Source organism: Equus caballus, chromosome 2, assembly GCF_041296265.1.
Source record: "Equus caballus isolate H_3958 breed thoroughbred chromosome 2, TB-T2T, whole genome shotgun sequence".
Classification (NCBI taxonomy): Eukaryota; Metazoa; Chordata; class Mammalia; order Perissodactyla; family Equidae; genus Equus; species Equus caballus.
Genome location: NC_091685.1, coordinates 30,233,138 through 30,253,067, shown reverse-complemented (window position 1 = coordinate 30,253,067; position 19,930 = coordinate 30,233,138). Strand labels below are relative to the sequence as shown.

The following is a 19,930-nucleotide window of genomic DNA, read 5'->3' as shown; positions in this document are numbered from 1 at the left end:
GTTAACAGTTGGTGTATATTCTTAGATCTGCAGGGTCCAACAGGTAGCTATTAGCCACACGTGGCTATTTACATTAAAATAATTAAAATGAAATAAGACGGAAGAGTCGGTTACACTAGCTGTGGACTGGGGCCGGCACATTTCACGTCCTCCATGTCCACCTGAGGCGAGCGGCGGTCGGATCCGTCAGCACAGACATGGAGCGTCTCCACTACCACACACGATTCTATTGGACGGCTCTGCTCTAAACCCTTCCTGGACACATCTTGACACATGTGCACGATGGTTATTAACATCCCGGGTGAGGTTCCTGGATACGTCGTATGTCTCAGGATGGCGCCGCCCATGGAGGGAAGAGACCCTCTAGAGGCAGAAACCAGACACCGGGGAAATAGTCTGGAAGGAAATACACCGAGTGATAACGGCTTTCTCTAGGTGTTGAAAGCACAGAGTTTGTTTTTAAATTTCATAGATCCTTCAGGCCATCTACAGCATAAAATGCAGGTAGAGTGGGGGTGTTGGGTGGATTCATGCTTTCCCTAACGTTCTAGCTGGTTCTAAAATCTTCAGGGTATGATCTCGCCTAAGGCTTAATTCATTATTATTATTTTTAAAATTGTGGACGCATGAAGAGTGGAATCCTGCACAAGTCAAAGGAACGAAGCACGAAAGAAAGAAAGGCAGACAGAGGTTTGTTTTCAGGACCAGGGCTGTTCTGGGCAGGGTCGGCTTCCTGGGCATGCAAGCCGCGCCGTGCACAGGGTCCCTTGCCTAGAAGAGCCCCACGCTTGGTTTAATGTTCCTGTGGTCGCCGTTTTGAAATTCTCAATCATTTTTATTTATTTGTTTTTTTGGTGAGGACGATTGGCCCTGAGCTAACATCTGTTGCCAATCTTCCTCTTTTTGCTTGAGGAAGATTGTCGCTGAGCTAACATCTGTGCCAATCTTCCTCTATTTGTTGTATGTGGGTCGCCACAGCGTGGCTTGATGAGCCGTGTGTAGGTCTGTGTCGGGGATCTGAACCCGTGAACCGCGGGCCACTGAAGCGGAGCGCACAAACTTAACCACTATGCCACCGGACGGGCCCTCAATGATTTTTGAACAAGGCTCCCTGCTTTCTCTTGCACTGTGCCCTGCAAACTGTGTCGCCTGCGCTGGTCCTGGGATTCTCCCCAGGATAGGTCTCATTTTGACTGCTCTGAACCATCGCCTTGTCCTTGTCAGACCACAGACATGCCCATCCATGGAGCCCTGTACGTGTCTCAGAACAAGAGTGTTTCGGCTGCTCAGATGTATGTCTAGAGAGTGATAAAAATAGGGCTCTGAGCGGGTGCGGGAGGGCCTCTGTGGTCTCTGTTCACACACGTACATGAGCTCAAAGCGCACGTCTACACTGGCCTATTTCAGAGAGCAGCCCGGTGCATCCGGGATGCTCTGCCCCACATCACTGCCCAGCTCGGATCCTGCCTGGACCCCCGCTGCCTTGAAGGCCATGCTCAACCTCCAGGCTGGGCCCACCTCCTCCCCAGCCTCTTTCCCCTCAACCTGTCCACAGGACCCACAAGCCTTCCATCTCCACAAAGCCCTCCCCACATGGTCCTCCTTCCACACCTCTGCACGTGCCCTTCACTCTGCCTGGACCCCCAAGGTTCCTTCCTTGCTGGATCTACCTATTCTAAACCCAGCTCAGATTCCACCCTTTCTGGGAAACCTTCTTAGAGTATTTGAGAAAGGCCTGAAGGTGCTCTGGTTGCATAGAGGAGGATATGAGTCACTTTGTCTGGAGGAATCAGGAAGGGCTCCATGGAGGTGGTGAGCCTGGACCTTGAGGAAGAATAGATGTCTGCCAGGTAGAAGAGCAAGTTTTGTCGGGCTGGCTTTGATGTTAGCCAGACCTTGGTGTGAATCTGGGCTTCGCCAGTAACTAGCTGTCTAACCCTGGGCGAGTCACTTCCTTTTGCTGAGCCTCAGTTTCCCCATCTGTAAAATGGGAATAATAACAATAACACCTACTACATGGGTTTTTGTTGAGATTAAGTGAAATGAGATACATTTGCAAAGGAATCTCCGCAGTGCCTGGCACTCAGTAAGTCATCGACAAACCAGGTTCCCCTCTCCCTTCTTCGCTGTGCTCCTCCTCACAAATGTCAGCTTCAGCAGGTGCCCCTATCGCTCTGCTTACTCATCTCTGCCATGGAGGTGTGATGCCCAGCCCCCAGAGCTGTGATGAGGATTTAATGGGGGAAGAGGAGCGTTTATAGAGGTCCCAGAAGATTCTGCATAGAGAGGAAGGGCACAGAGGGGTGCTGGCCCACCTCCCTGGGACATTTTCCTGAGGCGAATCTTTCCACGTGTCACTAGAATGTCAGCTCCAGAAGGGCAGGCATCTTTGCTATTTTGCTCATTCCCTGAATCCCTAGTGCCCAGAATGGAGCTTGGCATGCAGGCGATGCTCAATAAGCGTCTGCCGAATGATCAGCGGTGCCAACTTGCCCACATCAGATCCCGAGTCCTGGGTACCAGGAATGTGAGAATCCAAGGAAACCAGCCCCACCTCTCCAGGGAAACCTCTCCTGATCGGGGCCACGGCGCAGACCACAAGCATTTCCCGAGTACCTGCTGTATACACGCTCTGTCCAGCCCAGGGCAGACCCTTGCTCCACAGCCTGATAGGGCGGGGCTGGGGTGGAAGAGGACAGACGCAGCAACTTGGCAAGAGGAAGAGAGAGGAAGGATGGCCTGTGGGGCGTTGGCTGGGCAGGAGCAGGCTGACCCGGCTGCAGCCCGGGCTGACGGGAGGCCCAGCCCACCTGCTCCTGAGAGGGCGGGGCTGCCTCTTCCTCTTTTTCTCTTTGAAGAAAAAAAAAGTTTCCCCCCTATACCTACAAGTAATATACTCAATGTTTAAAAATTGGGGAAATACACAATCACCAACAGAATTAGAAATAAAGGCTCCCCACCACAATTGCCCCTATAGCATTAACTATCCCATTTTAGTGTTTTCCTTCCAGTCTTTTTTCTAACGTGGCCTTATTCTCAGAGGTGGCTTCTTTTTCCTCTTAGGAAGGGATATGGCTGACCTGTAGGGGAGAACCAAGCTCTCCCCATGGGCCCCCTACACCCCTAACGTGGGGCTCCCTACTCCAGCTGTCCTGGAGCTGACCTACGACACGAGGGGGCTCAGAGCCTCAGGAGAACTTCTGCAGGTCTAACCCCCTGCCCTGCTTCCTCCGTGGGGGGAGTGGTGGGGGGAAGAATTCAGGTTCACTGAGGGAGGTTGGAAGGGAAACCCTCAGGGTGGGGGCACTGCCTGGAGCCATGGGGTGTTGGTCCTCAGCCACTGGGCACCCAGGCGAGCTGAGTTTGGGGCAGGGGCATGACCAAAATGGACCTCTCCTCTCCTCCTGCCCTCTCACTTCATTCTCTTCCATGCGAATGCCCTGAGTCTTCCTTTCTCTCTTAATCCCTGGCTTGCTCTCCACCAGCCACCTTTCTCCTCTGAACACAGGGGAGCGGATCAGGCAGACTCACTGATGCTGAAGTGTGCGTGGCCAGAAGGACTCTGCATTTTAAAAAGCCCAGATGAGCAACGCTTCCTGCCAAAGGCGCCAAGTGCTCCTGGTGGAGTTTCAGCCCTCATGTCACACAGCGAAGGGTGTTTTGGGGGGGCTGACTCTGGTCACCCCTGCATATCGTAAGTTATGGGCATCCGTTCTGTCCGCCCACGTGTAACTCAGAACCTTTTGCCAAAAGCACTTTTCCCAGACGTGAAAGAAAACCCCAAAGAGGAACCTGAATGTTCACACCGCCGGGCCAACTGGCCGCGATTAGACGCGGGCGCTCAGGCTCTCCCCACCGAGCGTTTCAGAGAACAAGCCAGACGGCCCAGGGGGAAGTGAGGGAGACACTGGAAACCTCTCAGGCCGGTCAGTCATTGGTTCGTTCGTTCGTTCATTCATTCATTCATTCATTCATCCATCCTTCCTTTCCTCCATCCATTTAGCAAGAAACACCGAGCGGCTCCTGCAAGCCTGACCTGCTCCCAGGAGCATCCCTCCCAACAACCGGGGGTAGGGGTGAGTGGGGACAGGAGCAGGGTCTGCCCGAGGCCTGGAGGGGAGAAGGAGAAGGTGAAGGGCCTGGGAAGCCTCCTCAGAAGGGGCGGCCATTAAACTGAGGCTTCTCCACCCTGCTCAGAGTCAGACAGATTCTCTCGCCCAGGAGGAGGGGAACATTAAAGAGCAATAACTTCTGGCACGTATGGAAGGCTTGACTCTGCCCTAGGCCCTGGAGGAAGCACATGATATACATTATCTCATTAAGTCCACCCAACAAGCTTTGAAGTGGCTACTGTTTGTTCTTCCCATTTTAAAGATGAGAAAACTGAGTTCAGAGAGGTGAGGCACTTCGTCCGAGGCCACATAGTGAGGAAATGGTGCCTCTGGGCCTCAGCCTGGGCTTGTCACCACATTTTATGTTGCCTCCTCCCCAAAGAGCGCCCCCTTCTCCACCCCCACCCCTGGGAGCCATTGACAAAGGGCCCGACAGTCCCTCTACAGTCTCTCCATGCTCACCCCTCTCCAGCGCTGAGAAAACCAGATGTGGGAACATCTGCCAAGTGGCACGTGATCAAACCGGAGGCACAGGCGAGGGTGTGGAGCCCATTAGGAGGCCGACGGTGCTGGGCGAGAATTCACTGTGTACCAGGTGCTGTGCCTGGGCTTCGGGTCAGGGGCACATTCACTTTTCCCAACCTCCCTTGAGGTCAGAGCTCCCAGCCCCATCTTACAGGGAAGGAAACTGAGACTCTAAGAGGCGAACTGACGTGCTGGGTGTCCCTGCTACCGAGCAGCTTAGGCCTGGCCTGTCTGACTTGTAACTCTGTGCAAGGCAGATGGTTGGTCCCCAGGTAGCCGAGCAAAGCTGATTTTCCCACTGCTGAATTCAACCTCACGCAAGCCCACACCCCTCTTTGGACCTCAGTTTCCCCACCTATACAGTGAGGAGGGGGGCTCTTTTTGTGCCAGCTCCAACACTCTACTGGATTGGCTCGCTGTTCCTGATCCCTGTGACTTTTTTAGGTATGACCGGGGTCTCACTCCCAGCCCTAGTCCCACAGTTCCCATGGCCCCACTGCGCTGTCTCGGGGGGCTTCCTCCAGGAGGTGCTATTTCAAGGCTATGATGGAGGGCCCAGGCTGCAAATCCACTGAAAGCCAAAGCTCTCCCTCCCTCCCTCCCTTCCCTTTACTTCCACAGAGGAAGGCAGGCGACTCGGCACTGAGGGGGGCACCGAGGCTGGCCCTGGGACCGGAACCTCAGAGGAGCCCAGGGCTCCCTGGTGGCTGCAGGTGGTCCCTGGAAGACTCTTGACAGAGAGGGTGTTTGAGCTCAGTCTTGAACACTGAGCGAGGCTCCCCAGCACCAGAGGGGTGCACGCTGGGTGGTGGATCTGAGGAAGGGTCTGCGGACGATGCATCCCCAGGAGACAGGAGTACGGCCTGCTGGTTCGGCTGCACCCTGGACCCTGAGCCCAGGCCTTGGTTTCCCCGCCCGTCAAGGAGTCTAGACTGGCTCAGAAGCAAGGCTGGGATCAGAGGACGCTGCTCTCCCCCTGCCTCTCAGAGCCTTCTGGAAGGTCAGGTTTTCAGGCCTTCTTGCTCAGGGGCATCCCTCTCTGGGCCCCCCTCCCCTGCGTAAACTCCCCACCCTCTCAGGTAATCCAGCAAGCCTCAGCTTTGATGCGGCCACCTCAAGGCCGCGGCGTCAATGGGCCCTCTATGTGACCGGTGGGGCCGCTGGGGGCCGCCGGCCGCCGTCGTGGGTGCGGGTGAGGGCTGGACACACAGTCCCACTGTGTGGGGCCGGCTCACGCCCGCCCAGACCCTGTGGCCGGTGGGGGGCTCCCAGGAATGCCCTTCCAGCCTGGGGGGCACTTTGGACAGACAGGGTGGTCTGGGAGACGGGTGTGTACAGGGCGGCCCGGGGAGCCGCCGCCAAAGGGGCCCAGCAGACGTGGCGCCAGGTGAGCGCCATGGTGGGCGCGGGACGGCTGGCGGTCGGTCGGGTCATCGCCCAGTGTGGCGGGGGAGGGGGAGGCTGCCGTGGGCTCAGGGCGACCAACTGTCTTGGGGTGCCTGGGATTCGGGACTCTTAGGGCTAGAACTGGGAGAGTCTTCTGCTGTTGGCCACTGCCCAGAGCTCAGGACAGGACAGTGACCGACCTCTCCGGTCTGGGCAGCTTCCTCCATGTCCAGTGACCTCTGAGTCAGAGCATCCGGGCTAGACCTGCCCAGGGCCATCGTGCCCACCCCTGGCCTCCACAGGGGCCTGCCTCCTGCCTGAAAGACCATTTTCCACTTCTCCCAAGGGAGGAGCTGCCGGCCTACTTCCCAACCACTGCCAAGGGGCACCTCGGCTGGACAGTCGAAGCCACACAGGCTGGCCTGTCCTAGTCACCTTCTAGCATCCCAGTCTGCACCATGCCCTCCAGGCATCCTGGGGGGCGCCCGGAGCCATCACACTCTCTCCTGCCTTCACACCTTGGCCTAGGCCCTTCCCTCTGGCTGGGACGTCCTGTCCCCCTTTGTCACCTCCTCACCCTGCAAGATGTGGGTGGGGAGGTAACACTCCCCCACCTGGAGTGTCACACACCAGCTAGAGTGTCACTTCTCCAAGACTAGTTCTCTCTTCCCCAAGGTGGGCCAGTGCCCCTCTTTGATCTCCCAGCCCCCCGTTCTTCCCTCCACTCCATTTATCACACCCCAGGGCAGTTTTCCGTTTAGCCATCTCTTTCCACATCCGACCACGAGCTCTTCAAGGGCCGAGAGCCTGGCCCAGTCGCCCTGGTGCCTGAGCTCCTGCCACGAGGCCAGGCTCACAGTCATGAGAAGAAGGAAGACATTAGCACAATGAGCACTTACTCTGTGCCAGGCACCCACTCACTTGATTCTCTCCAGAGCCCTGTGAGGTCAGTGTAACCATCACCCCCATCTTATAGATGGAGAAACAGAGGCACAGAGAGGTGAAGGGACTTGCCCCAGGCTGCACAGTTAGGGAAGGGCAGAGTCAGGACTCGAACCCTGAGAGTCTGACTCCTGAGCCCAACCCTGAACCTCGAAACTCTACTCCTCGACAAGCTTTTGTGAAATTACGGAATAAATGAAAACTTTTGCGTCCCCAGAGTTCCCTAAATCCTGCATGTGGCAGTTTAGGCTCATTTCCTCCAGTTTCCTCCCTGAGTGGTACCCTCCCCCACTCCCTCCATGTCCTGGGGAGAGAGCTTTTGCCTGTCGGGGTGCAGAGAAGGGCCTCATGGGATGGATTCAGAAGAGGTGCTGGCCCTCAGTGGAGCTGTGGGTGGGCATCCTCCAGGCCATCACCCGCATTTGTCACATGGGGAAACCGAGGCCCGGAGAGAGGAAGGGCCTTGCCCACAGTGACCCAGTATGTCCAAGTCACAGCCATTAGGTCTCAGCTTCCCCATTTGTCAAGGAGAGAATAAATACCCCTCGTCCTGCCTGGGAGAGTCCTTGGAGACGAGATGGAAGGACGGAGAACTGCTGAGGGACAGGGGCACGCCTTCCATCTCAGTGTGAGGGATTCTGCCATCAGCACGCCAGCTCTTTGTGTTAAGCATTGCCCTCTTCTCGTCTGCCCCTCGCCCTCAACTGCAGAGCGGGGGTCCAATACCTCCCCACCTTCTTCTCCACAGTGAGCTGAGAGGAACTCTGGGATGGGGAACCCAGGTGTTTCAAAGCTCTCTGGGCGTGGCGGTGTCCTGAGACCCACCAGTTCCATCCCATCCTGCGGAGGGTCGTGGGCCGCAGGCCTGGAGTTCCTGCTTGCACAGAATCCAGGGGGTCTGTGAACTTGGGGGGAAACACAGGACATCTTTCCCTTTACCAACATCTCACAACGTCTGAGCATCTTTTTCCACAGTGATTTTGTCGCTGCCAGAAATCATAGCTACTCTTCGGTCTCATCAGGGCTGTCACAGATCATCCTGAAATGCTCACACAGCTGTTACCGGGGCCTCTGCGAGGTCTTTTCACTCAGTGGGTTAGTACAGGGGCCATGGCCACTATCTCACAAACTTGCTTTTTTATAGTTTGATAACTGTGTTTCCATAGATTTGGTTTCTTTTGCGGTTCTTTGGATTTTGTTTTGTGTCTCTAAAAATGAGATTCTAAGAAGCGGTCTGTGGGCTTCCTAAGTCTCCTGAACGGTCCCTGGCTCAGAACAAGGTAAGAACCCTGCACCGGGCAGCATGGAGCCGAGCTCTGCAGGACCCAGAGGCTGGGGACACAACGGGCAGCTGCAGCCCTCGAGCCCCCAGGGGCAGAATTTGGGAGACAGCCCCTGAAGGGAGCACGCTGTAAGTGGAGCACCGGGAATAGAACTGGGGAGGAGAGAGGGGGCCGGACGGCATGGACAGGACCTCTCCCCAGAAGGGCAGGCAAAGCCTCGGACCCCAGACCCCGAGGCCTCCCCACAGATCCCAGCTGACAAGGCACGTCTGCATCCCTGTCCACCAGCAGTCAGCCCCTCTGCCCAGTGGCCTCCTGTCTGGGCTCACGCCGGGCCCAAAGCCGCCGGCTCTCCTCTCCCTCTCCCTTCATTTCCCTGTCGGCCAGCGCCAGGGCTCTGTGGCATCAGGAACCCATTTCAGGAAGCCGGCCCTGTAGGATTGTACCCCAAGCTTCCTTTGTTTTAAACCTACATTTCTGCATCTTGCTCTTGGAGGGAGAAATACAGATTACAAAGACCCAGCAAATGGTTTTTATAAACTCTTATTTTCTTGCCACAGAACTGCCTTTAATTAGCTCTGAGGGCTACAAAGGAAAGAGTGTTATAATAGGAGCAGCTTGAAGAAGGAGCCCACAGCTCGCGGCTCCCGGACCCTGGGCTGCTGCTTGTCACCAGCCACCACCAGGTTGGGTGGGAGCGCCCCGGCCACAGGGACAGTAGACCCGTTCTACCCCCACCCGCCAGTCCCCGACCGCAGCCACACAGCCTGCCTCAGCTTCTCTCCAGGAAGGAGGAACGGGTCCCGCTCTTAGACAATCCTTTGCAGAAAACTTGCGACAATAAGCACCCAAATGTGCCTCAGTCCCTGCCCAGAGCTGGCCCCCAAGGACTGGCTCTAAGTCACCCTGCTAGCCAGTGCGGGGGGGGGGGGGGCAGGCAGATGAGCAGAAGGGCAGACAGACATTCAGACTGACTTCTGCATCTCAGTTGACCACCTCAGCCGAGAAAGGGTAGCCCCAGCTCCTAAACCTCAGAATTCTAGATTCCAGTCATCCCCTCTGTTCTGGAGCAGAACTGGGCCCATGCACAACCCAGAGGCACTGCCCTCATACACAGTCCATTCCCAGCCTCAGACAATCCGGATGTCACAGCCAGAGGTGCCTCTGTTTGGGGCACAGAGAGGTTAAATAACTTTCCTAAGTCTGCTCAGCAAGGTAGACACCGAACTGACACTTGGGCGCAAGGATCTCAGGCACCACAGCCCCCTCTGGGCTCTGGCTGGGGGGTCGGGGAGAAAGCAGCAGGGAGTTGCCTGAGGCCAGGCTCCATCAGCCCTGTGGGCCAGACAGAGGCAAGAAAACCGTCTCTTGAGTTCCAGCCTCCATTGGAGGTTCCCACTGGGGGATCCTGAAACCCTATCTCTGTCGAAGGGCTCAACCCAGCGGTCCGGATCCCTCCAGGCCGCAAATAGAGATAAAAGCCGCCCAGGAACACATTCGTCCCCCCCGTGACCAAGTCCACAAACCTTGGCGAGGCCGGCTCCCCCCACGGCCCTCCGGCGTCTGTGCGACCCGGAGCTGTGCAAGTTCCCAACCAAAGCTTCCAGCCTTCTTCTCCTCCCTCTGCTCCCGCTACCCCAGGGATCACTCGGAGAACTGTGGAGAAGGTCCCCAGTGGGATCTCAGCCGGGTGCAGCCTGGCCCCCCGCCTCTCCACTGCTCTCGTCAGAAGCCGGCCTGGCTCTGGGAAAGCTGAGCATCTCTCAGAGCCTGTGTCTGCCTGAGCCCAGGTGGAGGGGTCAAGCTCTCCGGACCGGCCGGAGGCTGGGGCTGCAGGGCCCAGGAGCCCCGTTAGTGAGGCAGGAAGCCACGGGGCACAGGGACAGCCCCCATGTCCTCTCCACCCTAGGACCCCCTGAAGTCTGGCCTTTGAGGTCTCGAGGTCTTATGGTAGCCATTGCCCCCACCACCAGGTGAGGGTAAAAGTCCCACAGAGATGTCCCACTCCAGGCGACCACGGAGACCCCCAGCCCTTCTTCCCACCTCCACTGGATTTAGGCAGACAGGCCGTACACACGAAGGCAGCCAGGCTGGCCGGTGGAGGGACGTGGCCCGCGGCCTGGCCACAGTTCCCCACCCGGAAAGGCCAGCCCAGGGCCCTGGGCAATCGTTACTCACCACGGATGAAGGTCGGCGAGTAGGTCGGGAAGGAATCGAAGATGCTGTTCGATGCCATGCCCCGCTCTGAGGAAGGCAAGAATTCAGCCCTTCAGGGGGTTGGATTGGGGTTGACTTGGCTGGCTGTTGTTTTATTTTTTCCTAGCTACTTTTGAAAATAAAGTGGGGGGGCGGTATGGCTTTTTGTTTTTTTTGTTTTGTCTCTGTTTTCCCCCCCTACTGCTACGAAAAAGAAGAAAGGAAAGAACGCGAGAGTGTGTGTGTGAGCGAGAGAGAAAAAAAATCCCCAAGGAAAGTAAGTTTCTGTTTGTACCCAAGAATTTGGATTCCCGGTCCCACAGGAATGTCTAGCCACAAATTTTCAACAGAAGCGTATGCAGAGTGTATCATTAGATGGCGGGAAGGGGCCTTCGGCAGCCAGGGCGGAGAGCTCGCAGGGCAGCAAGAGCAAAGCCAGGCCCAGCATCAGAGCCACCGGGAATGAATGAATGAGGCTCACCCCCCGGCGGAGCCCAGGCCCCAGTGGGTGCGAGGGCGGCCCCGGGGGTGGGGAGGATCGGGAGCCAACCAGCTCCCGCGCGGGGCCCGAAGGCGGTGAGGGCCTGGCCTTGTGGTTCTGTGGTTGAGGGACTAGGCCTTCACAGTGTCAACCCAACCTCAGCTCACAGGATGCAAGAAGCCAGCTCGCGGCCTTGGCCCATTGGCTGGGCTGCGGTCACCTGGGCCGTGATGTCACGGCCTCTTAGAAGATCTTGTGGCTGCCTCTCTCTCTTTTTCGGAAAAAAAAAGAAAGAGAGCGAAGAAAAGTGATGGCTTTTATTTGTGGGGCTGGCCTCAGCACGCGGCCCAGAAGCAGAACTGAAAGCAGTGTGTCTGGAGGGGCCCGGGCGGTGGTTTGGATGCTGGGGAAGAGTCCTGAATTCAGGCCACTGCTGGCCTGGGCAGGCTGGGAGCCCCACAGGGCCCTCTCCCTGCCCCGAGCCCAGGGCCACCAGCGGGCGGAGGGCTCCCCTCCATGCCCCAGCCCCGGGCTGTGGCGGACACCCTGCCATTGTCCACCACTACCGTTGCCAGGAGAGGCGTCCACATGTGTGGCTGGGTGGCACTTCAGGGGGATTTTATGGGAGTTGGGATTAAGGACAAATGGGAAACACATGAAGCGGCATCGCCAGCGCTCATGTCCCCCGGCGGCCTGCCCACCAAGAAAGGCCTTCCTCCTGAAAGCGGGTGGCACAGCCCGACCAAGGGGCCCTCTGTAGAATTTGGGTTCTGAGGCTTGAGCCTGTCACTCAAGGCCCTTTTTGCTCATTTGCCCTCTGGTGCATCATCCCCTTGGGATTCTCTGTTCCAGCCTAACGTGCCTGGGCTTTCCTGCCTCAGGACCTTTGCTCATGCTGTTCCCCTCCCAGGTGCCCTTTGTCAGCCCCTTTTTGAATCCTTCACGTCCCAGAGGGTTCAAGCTCAGAGGGACTCAAAAGTGGAAAGGATGCAGACGATGACTCAACTCTATACTTCTGTGTTCCCAGAAGCCAGGTCAGGTGTCAGGGGGAGCACGGTGGCTTTGACCATTTCTCTCTCAACCTCTACTCTCCCATTTCACTGCTCAGACCACTGAGGCCCAGGACGTCGGAGTCAGCCTGTGCAGGTCAGCCTCTGACTCACCAGCTGGGGCCTCCGCCATGACACCACAGCGCCCTCTAAACTAAGTCCTGAGGCTTCAGAAAGCCCCCTGCAGCCGGAGCACTGCCCTGGCCTCTCCCAGGGAGCCCAGGCTTGGGGCTGGACCAGCAGCAGCCTTGGACGCATGGTGCTCTCTGCTGCCAACAGGGAGCCGGAGGGGCCTCCGGGAAGAGGAGCGGCTCGTCTCTGCTCACAGCTGCACTGGGTGGCCTGGGGGCCAGATGCCCTTGGAAACCCGCTGTCTGCGCCTCCTCTGGAGCCCGGGAAGCTCAGGCTTCTGTCCCTGAGTGGAGAGTGGGTGGTGGGAGGGGCTCTGATTCGCCCAGGGAGAGAGCAGGTTTCTGGGGAACCCCTCAGTGCCCCGGAGTCAGACTCGAGTTTCAGTCCCAGCTCTGCTCTCTCCAGCTGCAAGACCGTGGGACAACCACTCCCCTTCTCTGGGCCTCAGTTTCCTTCGCTGTAAATGGGGATAACACCTTTCTCAGAGGGACAGGCAACTGGGTAGGGGCACGGTCGATGTTGGTTTCCTTGCCTGAGTCTCGGTGACGTCATTTGGGCTCCACTATGAGTAAGCTCAGGTAGGGAACCCCCACAGTCACACAGGACAGACGGTCCCCACCGTAACCATCAGCTGGCCCAGTCTGGGCAGGGCCGTGGGGGTCAGGGGCACAGGTGGACCTGCCGAGGCGCCTTGGCCTCCTGGTTGAGTTCGGAGCATTTTGGAGTCTGCCACATTGTGACATAGGTCACAGAGGGACACAGCTGGGAAGAGCCCCTTTAACAGAAGTGGAAACTGAGGCCCCCAGGGGGCAGGGACTCACCCCGTGAGTCAGTGGAACCTGGGCGCCTGCTTCCCAGCCCAGGAGTTCTTTCCACTCTGCCAACACCACCTCCAGTTTCTGACATACCACCCTACGCAATTTCCACACGTAAGAGCGGGCCCCCCATGGCCCCCAGAAGTCGGTCACCCTGAGGGCCTCTCCCCACCGGAAGCCGAGTCCAGGCCCAGGACCAGGAGGGGCGCAGCGGGCTGTGTTGGACCAGGGCGCAGCTGCACATCGGGTGGTTTAATACATTCCTGGGGCAATGTGGCCAGCACTTGGTGGGCACCAGGCTCGGTCCTTCCCTCAAGAGGCTTATAATCTCCACACAGTGCCTCAGAAGCCTGGGCCAGACTTTGAACGAACCCCTGGAGGCTGCCTGGGGGAGCAGAAAGAACATTCCTGAAGCCTGACTTTGGTCCTTACGAGCTGTGAGATGGGCAGCAGGCTTCACTTCTGAGCCTGCTGCCTCACCTGTGAGGGAGGCGGTACCCACTGCCCAAAACTGCAGAGAGGCTTACATGGGAAATGACCATGAGCGTGCCTGCCACACTGCAGGTGCCCCGTTCCCGAACTCTCGCTCCTCAACTTCCGAATGTGCATTCCCTCGGCATGCAGCGGGCACTCGGGTTTTCTCTGTTCTCCACTGAAAAAAGTATCCGACACCGAGGAAGCCTCTGAACCAATCAGATCAGGTTAATCCAAAAATTGGGTTGAAGAAGGGAATCATGACAAAATAGTATTTGAGTTCCTTAAGCCCTTTATTTTGACTTTAAACTCATAAATATGCCTTAAATGGCCTTCCTCTCGTTCTTCAGACTTAAGCCAGCCCAGAAGGCGTCGCTTACCATTTCCAGCTTCGGCCTCTTTAAAGTGGAACGTGCATGTAAAGACGCATACGAAGCAATCAGCATCCAGCAGCATCTCAAATTTACTGTTCCCCCCAACCTTTCACAAGGTCCCACCCATACTTAATTCAATTTATATTTAAGCAACTTGACTTGACCAAGTCTTTTCAAGGTGTTCAACCTAGTTTCACAAACCGACACTCTGGTTTTGCATCGTGTTATTGATAACGTCGCATTGCCCTCAGTGGGGGCCCATCAGGAAAACAGAAGCTGCTTTGAGTGTTGGAAACTGAAGGAAGTTAATTCAGGGGCTATCGGCAACACAGGGGATGGAAGAGCTAAGAAACCAAAGGGGGGTGGTGAGGAGCCCCAAGACTGGCCAGAGCAGGAAGCCGCTGCTACCCTCTGGCGAGAGGGACATGGGAGAGGGGGTGTTGCCAGGGCCCCCCTAGCAGAAGCAGGAGCCTGGTAGACCAGTCTAGCATTCTTTGGAGCCACATAACTCAGCCATTATGGAGATGCCCCCGAGACAAAGAATAAAGGGACTTCTCTCTTCCTCTCATTCTTCAGTCTCCTCCCAGTGCCTCCCATGGGTGGAATGGAACTGGAACCAGCTGGCTTGGTGGAATCAGACTCCTGCATTACAGAGCCAAACAGGGGAAGGGGTAGAATGGATCTGAGGACAGGCTGGCCCTGGACTGGCGTAATACCCAATGAAGCTCTGTAACCAACAAAACCCAACTGGCGTAAACAGGTTTGGGAACAAACCCAACTGATGTTTGGCAAGTTGACGTCTCCGTGGGCTGGTGGGAGCAGAAGGGGTGGAGCCTAGCGAGGGACCTGCCAGCCAAGGGCATCTGTCGATTGGCGTATTACACCGGAAGTGCCAATGAACCCCGTGAGCTGGTTAACGGAGGTCGCTTAAGAAAGCTCCCCCTGTGAGTGGTGGTGAAGTGTGTTTTCTTCACCTGTGTGTGCAGAGCTCGTATTTTCACCACAACCTTGGATTACTGCGATGGGGGAGATCTGAGACCCGTCTATGTTCTTTACAGTTTACAAAGACGGCACACCCCTCAACCCATGGGGCCCTCCCAACAACCTGCAGGATAGCTGCGGCTCTCTTCACTTTTCTGATGAGGAAAAGGCTCATCCCAGGGATTAACCCCAAGTTTTCCCTCCAGGAGTCAGCGCAGCCAGCTTGGACCAAACGGGTAGCGATTTTGGATGGACGCTGGCCTTGGAGTTCAAATTCTGGCTTTCTACCAGCAAATCATAGGGCTGGGCCCAAGCACAGAGGACCCCAGCCAGGTCATCCGCCTGTTCTAGGACAGGCCATCGCTCAGGGTAGAGGATGAGCCCCTGCAGGACACACAGCCCGCCCAGGGACGGGAATACCCAGGTCAAGCCAAAGGATCATTAGCTGAGGACCTACCACGTGGGACGCACATGCTGACAGCTTTGCGCACAGTGTCTCCAACGGTGGGCTCTCAGGACAGCCATCCATTCTAAGTGGTTGTCCCGCCAGCTTGCAGGGATAGTCAGAGAGGTGAAGAGACCTGCCCAAGGTCACCCAGTCTGCAGGTGGACGAGGCAGGACTTACACCCAGCCTGCCTGCCACCTGCTTTCTGGGCTCTTTCTCCCCTCTCCATCCCCAGCCTCTTTCTTTCCTGTTTGTTTCGAAAAACTGCTCATGATGCCCCCTTCAGAACCAAGCCCCTCCCTTGCCTACTCCAGCTTCCTGCCTCAGCCGCTCTCCAGGGTGCCCCCTTTGCTGGACCCCTCCCTGCCATCCCCGTGTAGCCGTGTCTTCACATCTCCTGCACCACGTGTTTGGTGGCACGGAGGACAATCTTACGACTGTCTTTACCCACAGCATCCACCTCACCAGGGACCCCAAGAGCTCCCTTCCTCGTGCCTGAAGTTCCCCTGTTAGTGCGCGTTTGGGTCTGGATGCGTTTCAGCCCTCAGTCCTCTGTTACCAAGGCAGGCTGAACTGGGTGGAGGAGCAACGGGGCCCCTGAGGGGGTTTAGAGACTTGTGGGAAGAGCTCAGGCTGGGTCACCCCAGCCCCCCGCTGAGGGGCGCGCTGCCTCTCTCCCTGGCCAGAGCGTCCCCACTGCTTCAAACAATGACACGTGCTCCCCGTCCACTACCTCCTGCACGGATAAGCCGAGCCGCCGGACAGACAGGGTTCTCCCATCTTACAGCCAGGGAAACTAGGCTGGCGGAGGGGAAGGGCTCAATGTGGTCATGAGGTAAGAGCGATTCAACTGCAGGCCTGCTGCTGCCACATCCAGTCGTCCCGGGGACCCTTGACTTCCCTTCACTCTCTCACAAGTCCCCTCCAGATTGGTGGAGGTGCTGGGGCCTTGGGATCCAAGCAGTGAGTCCAGATCCCAGCTTTGGCGCATCCCAGCCCTGTGACATCAGTGGGGCCTCTTAGCACCCCACTGCCCTCCCCTGGGAGACGGGACGTCGAGCCCCTCCCTTCCTCCGGCAGGCAGATGCACAGGGAGCCCTGGGAAGGGCGCACGCAGGCCCTGGCCCAGGTTAGCTCTTCTGCTGCTACTGTCCTGTGGCCACAGGGTCCAGGCTGCAGCGTGAGATGGGTGGGTGAGCGTGGAGGGGAGGAGGGCAGAGCTGGGCTGTTGGGGAGGTCATGGAACCAACCCACAACTCCCCCAGGTCCTTGGTGCCCCCCACAGACTCCAGCCCTCCCACCTAGTCCCATGGAGGCCCTGCTGGGGAGGGGCCTGAGCTCCCTCAGCTTCTGAGGCTAACCCCTGCCAAGGGCTGCCTGAACCTGGGTCCCAGGTTGCAGGACAGGGCGCTGGCGAGGTCCTCAGGCCACTGAGATGCTGGTCAGCCCAGAGGCCTCTCTTGTGTTCCTTCAAGACGTGGAAAGGCCTGCCTGTAAGACGCTCCCCTCCCTCAGAGTCCCAGGCCCTTCGGAGGCAGAAAGAAAACCCCAAGCTGCAGCCCCTTTTGGCTCATAAAACGATCTTTCTCTGGGTCTTTTGGTGGAATAATCTATTTTTAGCATCAAAGAGCTCTGCCAGGGCTTAGACCTGCTGAGGGACCGGCTTTGTGTGACCACAAACCCTGCCGGAGGCGGGCATCCTCAGCTGGGTGGGCCAGGAAGGGTGCCCCCCTGCCCCCCCGCCCCTCGCAGGGCCGGCAGAGCGGGGCCTCCAAGCGCCGCAGGCTCGGCCTCCGGCCCGGGCTCCTTCCCTTCCCATTCAGGGGGCACTTTGTTTGGGGCCAGGCCTTGGTTCCTCCACCCCCATTTCCTCTCTGTGCCTTCTCCTCACAAACCTAATAATAATAACGATAACAATAATCATAAACCAGCACTTACCACGTGCCAGGCACTCTTCCAAGAGCCCGACATCAATTAACTCACTCAATTCTCACAATAATCTGATCGTTTAATAGATAAGGTAACTGAGGCTGGAGAGGTCAGCTGACTTGCCCAAGTTCGGCTCAGAAGGGACGGGTCCAGGATTTGAGCCCAGACAGTCTATCACAGCGTTATTTAGTCTCATTTAACAGCTAAGGAAACAGAAGCTCAGAGAAGCTGACGAATTTGGCCAAAATAACCTAGACAACAAATGATGAGGTCAGGGTTCATGACAGGGCAGTCTGACCCAGGGCCCTCTGGCTAGAACACTCACCCCGACCTCTGGGCTTCCAGGGCGTGGCTCCTATGACCTTGGTCAATTCTTCCAACAAGTGGTGTGTGTGTTGGGGGCACTATTACTCTCCCCATCTCCCACTGTACTGAGGAGGAAACCGAGGGCCTGAGAGAAAAAGGGACTCAGGTTACAGAGCTAGGAAGTGGTGGGGTCAGGATTTGAACCCCATCTGCTGGAATCCTCGAAGCCTTTGCTGGAAGCTGCGGCCTCAATCCCCACCTCCTGCCCTGCCCCCAGCCCCTGCTGCTTTCCTCGAGGGGGCTGGGTCCCAGGAGAGACCAGGATCTGGTTGTAATTTTTTAAAAAATGGCTTGGTCTTCATGTCCACCCCCTCTTCTTTCTCTCTCTTTCAGTCATAATGACCCCATTTGCAGGGGTGTGCCGGCCAGCAAATTTGCTGACCCAGGCAAAAGGAAGGGGGGGTGTCATTATGTGGTCGGGAAATGGTGGGGCATCTCGTATGCCACCGATCTAGCATCCCAGGAATTTGAGCAGCCCTCAAGGAAATTAGAGAATTAGCCGCCATCCAGGGCTGTGGCTTCCTTGTCGCTGTGTGTGTGCCTGTTCTCAACTTTGAACTAGGACGCCTCGAGCATCTGCACAGAAGAGGCAGCACTGTAGGAAGAGGGGCTTCCCACAGCAGGGAAAGAGCCCTGATCGGGGAGGCTACGGGCAGAGGCTGACACTTGGGGGGACCAGGCTCAGAGAGGGACAGGAACTTGTCCTAGGCCACACAGCTAAGGCCAAGATCTGCATCACCTGCCCAAGGCCTGATGCTCTTTCCATGATACCAGGCTCTACAAGGAACTTGCTGTGTGAAATCAGACCAGTTCTATTCCCTCTCTGGGTCACTTTTCCTCTTCTGTGAAAGGAGGGGTGAGATTGTTTTCTTTGTTTGGGTTCCTCCAAAGACAGACTCTGAGTCTGAGGAACAAGGTGTAGGCAGTTTATTTGGGAGGGGATCCAAGGAAGCAGGGGTGGGGGAGTGGGGAGGTGACACGGGGAAGGGAAGGCAGCCCATACGAGGTGCAGGAGCCAGCAGCAGTGTACCACTGTGGGCACCTGGAGCTCAGCCCCACTGGGCCCCTCTGTGGAACTGGGTGGAGCACCTCATAGAACGGCTCCCCAGGGGAGAGGGAGCTGCGGTTCGTATCCACCGACTCCCAGCTCTCGTGGGTTGAAGCCTGTTCCAGGAGTGATGACTCTCCCCCAGGGCAATGCTCACTCAGGTCCGAGAGCCTCCTCGGGCCAACCTATCCTTCAGGGGAAGGGTCTCTTCGGGTGGGTGTATGATTCCTAGGGCGTCTCTCAGCTCTGATGGGTGAGGATCCATGGTTTCACATGCATCTTCACCAATCTCCTCTCTCAGTCCTTCTGAGCAGCCATGCCATCAGGGAAGTGAGGTGTTGGCACAGCAGGTGGGGTACCCAATCGCTCCCACGCCACTTGTCCCAGAGCCTGAGATTCCCCTATGCATGCTTCTGCATGTTGGCAATTGGTTTTTGAAGAGTGTCGTTGTCGGAACCCCGGGAGGCAGTGCCTCAGGGACCCCCCTCACCCCCCACCCCGAGGAGGAAGGTGCCTAGGATTAGGCTGAACATGAGGAGGGGACCCTGTCCTCTTTACCACTTAGGCCAGAGAAACCTGTTTCGTCTGTCTTTTAATTTTTATTTTAGCTTTTGTTACTTTTTTCTCAAAGTTATACATGCTCATGGTTTAAATAGTCAAATATTTCTATAAGGCTCTCCTTCCCACTCCTCGGAGAAAACCACTTCCAATTCCTTTAACCGTTCCTTTTCATATTCACTCTACTTCTCTAAGTAACATGCTTGCTAAGCTCATTGTGACTTTTCTGTTTTAGGCATTATTTACTGACCTTCCACAATGGAGGAGGATTTGGCTCCTTTTATCTGACCCTCTCCTTACTCTGCACCCTTTCTATCTCCCAGGAGAGTTATGCTGATCAGGTTAACTGTTGGTTTGTACCTGTTTACAACTGGTAAATGCTTTTCACAGCCAAGTCAGAGAGTATGCTCTAATTACAAGTTCTCGATTGCACAGCCGTTTGTTTTCCCTGGAGTTATAATTTCTTTAACTTTTCATTTGCATAATTTTCTGTGTGCTTACTGCTAATTCATCCCCAAACTCTCCATTAGTTGTCCAAACCTCCTAGTGGGAAATTCAATAACATCAGGTATTCCATTCCTTTCATCTTTTTTGGAGTCTTCTTTCTGGAACCGTCTAAACTGTTCCAGTCTGACTGGTTGCTCTGTAGGCCTGCCGCTCAGCTGTCAACCTGGGATCTCCCCTCACTGTCGTCCTGGGATTCCCTTTGCCCCCTCCTACATTGGAGCCCTTGTTTTCTGGATCCTTTCTCTTTCTTGGTTTACTCTCTTATTTTGATGGAGCAAAGCTTCCAGTAGCTTCCTAAGACAGGGTGCACGGGAGGTAGATTTACC

General features: G+C 56.5%; 1 protein-coding gene across 2 annotated transcripts in view; it reads right to left on the bottom strand.

Moving 5' to 3' along the window:
- RUNX3 (RUNX family transcription factor 3) overlaps window positions 1–10,879 on the bottom strand; it is a 62,796-nt gene extending 51,917 nt beyond the window's left edge. The window contains exons 1-2 of one of the 2 annotated variants that reach the window (XM_001501145.4): window positions 10,740–10,879; window positions 10,427–10,492 (exon numbers count right to left, since the gene is read on the bottom strand). In XM_001501145.4, the coding sequence (XP_001501195.3) occupies window positions 10,427–10,484 (58 nt within the window). In that variant the 5' untranslated portion in view covers window positions 10,485–10,492; window positions 10,740–10,879. Of the gene's footprint in view, window positions 1–10,426; window positions 10,615–10,739 lie in introns of those variants that run through there. The other variant, XM_070251233.1, reaches the window with a different exon arrangement.
- Between the last annotated feature and the right edge of the window lie 9,051 nt (window positions 10,880–19,930).